General features: G+C 42.2%; 1 protein-coding gene across 1 annotated transcript; it reads right to left on the bottom strand.

Moving 5' to 3' along the window:
- On the bottom strand, window positions 1-6,548 carry LOC121301380 (AN1-type zinc finger protein 6-like). The gene is made up of 6 exons (XM_041230723.1): window positions 6,423-6,548; window positions 4,170-4,342; window positions 3,965-4,070; window positions 3,184-3,329; window positions 1,703-1,822; window positions 1-1,235 (listed from the first exon to the last, which is right to left on the bottom strand). The coding sequence occupies exons 2-6, from the start codon at window positions 4,312-4,314 to the stop codon at window positions 1,087-1,089; spliced, it is 666 nt and encodes a 221-aa protein (XP_041086657.1). The 5' UTR covers window positions 4,315-4,342; window positions 6,423-6,548; the 3' UTR covers window positions 1-1,086.
- Window positions 6,549-6,880: the final 332 nt, after the last annotated feature.

The raw sequence follows: 6,880 nt of genomic DNA, 5'->3' as shown, positions 1-6,880 counted from the left end.
GCCGTTAGAAGATGAACACATATGTACAGTATACTGTAAATTCGGCACTTCAAGCTCTACTCCAATAGTCCAGGAGTCTGTATTTTATATTAAACAGGTACTTTAAAAAGGTGCAACAACAAGTCTCTGATCTTAACACTGGTGGACAGTTTGCTCTGCTGCAGCACTGCTTGTGTGGTGGAAGCACATGGCTTCCTCTCTCCTGCTTCCTTCCTGCGTTACAAATCAAAGGCTCCCACCTGACCCCACATGGTTTCCTATGGACAGCATGGAACTGAAGCATGAAGACTTTAGGAAGGATCTTGTAACCTGTTACACAAGCCAAGCAGACGTGGAGTGCAGTGCAGTGCAGAACAAAAAAAAAGGAGCTTCCTCGCTCCAATTTACACCAGGTCCAAAGTCTGCCTTTGTACGTATGAGAAAAAAATGCAGGTTATATATCTGTCTCGTTAGAAAGTCAATACAACTGCTAAACAATGCAATGCTGTTTCTAGTTACACCACCACTGTTTTCCTTGTCTTTCCCAGACCTTGTTTCTCTCACATTCAAACTTTGTACCAGTGGCCGATGATGTTGAATGTACCAATTTCCATCGGGTGTCTTAAGCGGATTTTAAAAAAATCGTTTAGTCACATATTAATGCCAGTCTACCCACCCCCGCCCCCACACACACACACACACACACACACGGGAGCCCACCATTCTCTTCTCAAACAGCATCAAGTTTCAAACCACGCTCAGGAGCTCCCTGTTTACATGAAACACATTTGCATCATTATCCCCAAGTTCAGAAAGGTAAAAGGTAGCTTTTGAAAGTATACTGCCTCTCTCTCGCTCTTAATTTTTTTTTTTTGTGTGTGTTTTTTGGATTTTTTAAATATATATACACACACAGTTATTAAAATTTTTTTTTTTTTTTTTTTTTTTTAATCGTTTTCTCCTTTTGTCCTGTGGCCCCCTGCGGATGCCTCTAGTCAGTATAGGAAAGCATTCTCGGGGTCTCTCAAGATGTGTCACAACGACCTGTTTCGTCCTCAGGTTTGTTTCATTGTCAGTTTTTCTTTTTTGCACGGGAACGTAACGTTTTCACAGTTTCTGGATCTTCTCTGCCACCACAATGGGGTTCTCCTTGCGAATCTTCTCTGCTGCCTCTGACCTGTAGTCGTACGGGCAGCCGTGCTCGTCAGAGTAGCGATGGATCCCGCAGAACAGGTTCCCGCAGCGGCAATCGAATCCTGCAGGGGGGGGTAAAGTGACGCCGTGGTTATTAAAATAATTGAACTGGACTCGGGTATGGTACTGGGGGGGGGGCAGAATTACTGGCTTAATCTAAAAGAAAATCAATTATGACACAAACGCTTTGGACTTTATGGAAAACAGTAGTCGAAATGTTTGTCGAGTACAGTGTTACCGGCTCAGTGTCTTCCTAGAACCTGGAGGACCAAAGCAAGGACCACTGCACATAAACTGGTAGGGCTTTCTTTACGCATTTCACCCCCTACCGCAAAATTAAAAAAAAAAAGCTGCTCAGAAATAAACAAACATCCAAAAGGATCACTTAAGTGCCTAACCTAAGTTGTTACCTTTTGGTTTTGTAATATATACTTTTTTTGACAAGGCGGGTCTCAGAGCAGTCGTTGAGAGTCGCTGGTCTAGTACACCTGTGGCGCCTCCCTATACTGCTCGCCTCACAATCACTTACCTGTCAGACCCAGCTTCTTCCTACAGATATAGCACCTGTTCTTTTTCTTCGTCTTGTCTGGTGTCTTCTCCTCCCCTTCAGAGGAACACTGCACCGCTTCCAAAACTGCAACGGGGCAACCTGACAAGAACAATGGAAGCCAATAGTGAAGCGCTGGGCTGCTATTGTGAGGTTGTCTGCACTCACTTGCATTGAATTCTGCAATACAAGGGATGGGAATAAGGGCTACTTTCCAAAAAAGGGGCTACCAATTCCTGGTTTAATAAGACACACCTGAGCTTGTTACCTATACACTGCAGCTCACAGTAAAACCTGGAATGGGTGATATTGCTGTCCAGTAAGAGTCTTGTACAATTCCTTTTCAACACATTTTAAACCATAGTTTAACCTTCAGTGCATGCTAGTTCATCAAAAAGCAGCCTTAGTCGGACTCCCAAGTGGCGCTGTGTAGCTTGGAGATCGCCGGTTCGAATCCAAGCTATGCCACTGCTGACCGTGGACGGGAGTTCCCAGGGGGCGGCACACAATTGGCCAAGTATTGCCCAAACGGGGTAGGGGTTAGGTCAGCTGGGGAGTCCTTGGCTCATTGCTCGTTCTCTTCTCTCCAGAGTTATTTCAGGAGCTGCAGCAGTGAGACAGACTTGGTTGGTCTCCGGTTCTTTTTAAGGCTAGTTCATTGCTAAAGGGGGCTTCTAGTCTTGATGCAAGAGAGACCGGTCGCACAAGTTGATTTCTTCTCGACTCCAGCTGGTCACATTGCAATGTGGTTGCAACACTTGAAGCATGAGTCGGCTTAGAGGTAAACTTCTACTAATTATATTTCAGCAGAAAACTATTGTAGATGTTTTTTTCCTTCCAGAGGGATGGAAATAACACTCCTATTGCACAGCAGCTTCACCCATTCCAGGTTTTACTACAAGCTTGATTAGCCACAGTGTATAGGTAACAAGCTCAGGCATGTCTTAAGATTTCCATTACATGAGAGTAGATGTTAATGTTTGAAACTTCATGCTGATTTGAACTCGGCTCCAACTAAGACGTAGCTTTACAGTAAACTAATGTGATCCATCTGCATCTCCATCCATTTGCGTTGCTTTCCATCTGATGATGTAGATATCCTTCTTGGTGTTGACAGCTGAAGTGTAATGCTGGCTCCAGGGATCAGCTTATTTTGCCTCTCCAGCAGTTCAGCACACACAGCTGTGGCTGCGATGCTGGCTCCAGGGATCAATCACAGTGCAGTGTCCCCAGCGCATCAGCATGACAACCGTCTGGATTGAGCTAAGTGGGGTACATCTCTGGGGTCTTCAAGTGGGCACCTTCCATCCTCTGTGTTTTGTCTACTAGCCACAACCCACAGTAAAACCAGGAATAGATCAAACTGCTATGCAATGGGAGTCTTATTTCCATCTCTGCTTCCCCCTCATTGAATTTTCATTTTAAAACCCCTGTTTGCTACTCCTTCAAGGGTAGCATGTTACCTGTTGATTTGGCTGCTCCTCCCTCCTCCTCCTCCTCCTGCTGCTGCTGCTGCTCTGCCTCCTTGTCCCCTCGCTCCAGCTCAGTCATGCTGTCGTCCCGGGAGATGCTCATCGCTGTCATCTGCTGAGTGACGGGACTGGGGGTGCTGTGGACACAACACACACGCTGTCATTGTCTTCTTTTAAATGTATGGACGTACATTTTTGGTGCCTGCGAACTCAGTGCCCACGAGGAGCAAGGGACAACCGCACCGGTCAGTCACGCATGGTTCTTTAGGCATCACGGGAGCTTCCCCTCACAGCTCTGAAAGCAATACGGTCTGCTGTTATGGATTCTGACCCCTGTCAGCGAGACGAGCTTAAATCTGCAGACAAGCCTGCCTCTTCTGCGTAGTAGTTAAGACGTCCTGTCACACAAGTGTACCTCAATCCTGGGGTTTGTTATGTAATGTGCACTACTGTCCACTGGGTGCTGAGACCCCATCCCCACCACAATTCTCTTGATAGCACAGGTAGAAAGTAGAAACATTCGGATCAGTTTACAGGATCTTACTGTGACAGCCTTGAAAGGAAATGTTCAGATCTATGAAGGGCAGAAAAACTTAAAAGGAGGCAGGAACTTAAATAATTCCATTAACTAAAATCGGGACAAGGGCTTTCTCGATCCCACTATGTTAAGTAAACTGCCCAAATGTCCCCCATCTTAAATACAGTGCACCTTACACAGGTACTTTTCTTCTGTCACCAATCAGTGCCCAGCAGTGTACAGTCCCACCCCTACCTGGTCTCGCTCTCTTCAGACTCGGGGCTCCCCTCTGTGCACTGGACTGGGGTGCTCTCCCCCAAGGCACCGCACCCACTGACCACCGAGGGGGAGGAGGAGGCTGCTGGAAAAAAAAACAAACACACACAGCATGTTACCACCCATTCATTCGTTCCCCTGCACTATGGTATGACACCCCGCTCTCCTCCCAGACAGTGCTCACCTGGGGGGCTGCTCCGGCCCTGCTGCCTCTGCAGGTGCTCCTTGTAGCAGACGGAGCACATGCCGTTGGTACGTGGGTTTCCGTAAAAGCCACAGCCCATGGCACACAGCGTGGGCACCTGCGTCTGGTTGGTCTCCTGTGCCATCCTCTCTGACGGGGGGCTGAGGGCAGTCCTAGGAAGGAGGAAAGAAGCATAGGGAGGGTCAGGAATGCTATGCAATGGGAGTCTTATTTCCATCCCTGCAGTCTCACCATCTGAAATGCTTCACTTAGCAACTACTGAAAAAATAATAAAGCAGGAAAGGACGACAGCAAGTTGAGATTTTCACACTACGGACATATGAATCCTATTCTGAAGCAGTTTCACCCATTCCAGGCTTTAATACAAGCTTGATCAACTACAGTTCATAGGTAACAAGATCAGGTGTGTCTTAGTAAACTCCTAGTAAAACCAGGAATGCTATTCAATGGGGGTCTTATTTCCATCCCTGCAATCTCTTTCACTATCTGGAACACATCACTAATTTTGTAGATTTTCCACTCTGGACATATTTATGGCAACAAATGTTTGCTTATAGAATGTATACATTCTGTTTATAATACACATACTATGTATAAACTCAGTTTAGTAATTACGAGCATTTTGGATGTTTTTTGCAGATTTTAAACCCCATGCAAAAGGTATTTTAAAAGTTATGTGTAATGAAAACAATTAGAATATGAAAAATATTATTCCCATTAATAGCTGTATTGAAGAGGGCAATAATCGAGCTTCTACATGATATAGCATACCCCACAAATCAAGGGGGCTCCAGTTTCAGGGATGCATAACAGAGGGTTATTCAGGTTTTACTGCTAGTTTAGAAAGACTCGCCCGAGCTTGTTACTTACACTGTGGCTAATCAAGCTTGTAGTAAAACCTAGAACGGAGAAACTGCTGTTTAACAGGGCTCTTACGTCTATCCCTTAATAAAAAATATATATATAATCAAAAGAGCAGAAGATCTCTTATACTGGGAAAGGTTTTGGCTGATTCCATTCTGTCTGTTTTTCTTTTTTCTCTTTTTTAGATGAAACTATAACTGACAGCACCAGAAAGCCAATCATAGCTCACATACGGCTCAGCAAAACCGCAAATCCACCAATCACGACAGGCCAAATAAAGAATGGGGCGAGTCGTATCAAATCGCTGGAATTAAACCGTAGGCCGATACTCCAGTCCGAGGCTTTGCGGCCTATCCAAAATATTTTCTCATTGTTGGAAAAAATACATATGTACTTAAATGTAAATATATTTATGTATAAAAAATGTAATTTAATCAGTTTGATGGTATATTTTGACAACGTAATCAAGTTTTAAGAGCAGCAGCAACTGCTAACGTATGACTGTAATACAAAAAATCAATTATAACAACGTATAAACAGAGGTTTATTAAATTGAGTATAAAAGGTGTGTTTTATAAAGTCCGGACACAACAAACAATAAAAATAATCCACAAATTAAATAAATACTTAGCGTAGTTTTTACCTGGGCCGTTTGAGCGTCGATGTTATTACACAAGTTCAAAACTGTGAAAACATTCATTAATAAAGCCAGTGTTTTCAAAACCATGGGCTAAACTTCAAACCGTGTTGTTCAAATGTGTAAAACGGGCTACAAAACCACGCCAGTCCCGACAACAATTTAAATAAACAACATTAAATAGCAATAGGCAAACCGAAACATTTTCAAACAAACACTTCTCATTTGAATAGACACGCACGTTTCATTAAGACTGGGACACACGTTTCAAGCGCTACTTTGGAAATCAAGCAAGCTTTAGTTAAACTACAACACTCTCTCTGTAGATATATTAGATATATATATATATATTATATATATATATATTATATATATATTAAAAAACAACCAAAAAAAAAAGTTTTTCTTTGCCGGCAAACGGTTAAAGAGTTTGTCGTTGCATTAAACGCTTAATTTGGAGTCAAAGTCGCGTAGTTAAACAATGACGTATTTTGTGTGAAGCATGCGCTTAAAAAAAAAAAAATTAAAAAATTAAAAACAAAATGAAATTGTCGCCAACCTCTTCTTAAGTCGCCGTGTCTCGCAGTCTGTGGTTATTTTTAAGGGAAAATATGGCGTTGCTGCCACCTCGTCCCAGTGGCGAATTCAGCTCAAATAGCGCAAATAAAGTCTTTTAAACAGAAAAAAAACATGCATAATTATTAAATAAACCACGCTGGTACTATAGTTACCTGTAAGGCAAAGAATGTTTACGCCTGCTTCTTCAATACAAATAAATAAAAATAATAAACCTCTCGGCTTCTTTTACAATTACTGTCCTTGGAATCCCCTCGATGCGCACACATTAAACGTGAGGTCATCGTGACGTCATTCATAACGTCATTTGTTGTTATTTGGGGTTTTGTTTTCTAAACTACTGTCTTATATTTTGAGAAAGTATTAATAATAATAATAATAATAATAATAATAATAATAATAATAATAATCCAGGGCTATTTCAATAATAGTTCGTAATTATTAACGATTGTAGTAATATGTCACAGTGTGTATTAAAATGCGTGTTAATATGTATCCAGAGGTGCATATTATCTTATTATTATTATTTTATATTTTATTATTATTATTATTATTATTATTATGCACTTCTTAGCAGATGCACTTATCCATGGCGATTTACAGTTGTAACAAA

The sequence above is a fragment of the Polyodon spathula genome, chromosome 27, assembly GCF_017654505.1.
Source record: "Polyodon spathula isolate WHYD16114869_AA chromosome 27, ASM1765450v1, whole genome shotgun sequence".
NCBI classification, from domain to species: Eukaryota; Metazoa; Chordata; class Actinopteri; order Acipenseriformes; family Polyodontidae; genus Polyodon; species Polyodon spathula.
The sequence above is the reverse complement of the archived record's forward strand: the minus strand, read 5'-3'. Positions and strand labels throughout refer to the sequence as shown.

What these genes read in the sequence shown, in the direction of transcription:
- LOC121301380 (XM_041230723.1), bottom strand. Translation starts at nt 4,314, where the DNA reads ATGGCACAGGAGACCAACCAGACGCAGGTGCCCACGCTGTGTGCCATG. An exon ending in GGGCCGGAGCAGCCCCCCAG is followed by an intron (nt 4,071 to 4,169) that starts GTGAGCACTGTC and finishes TTTTTTTTCCAG; the next exon opens with CAGCCTCCTCCTCCCCCTCG. An exon ending in GAAGAAGCTGGGTCTGACAG is followed by an intron (nt 1,236 to 1,702) that starts GTAAGTGATTGT and finishes CCCCCCCTGCAG; the next exon opens with GATTCGATTGCCGCTGCGGG.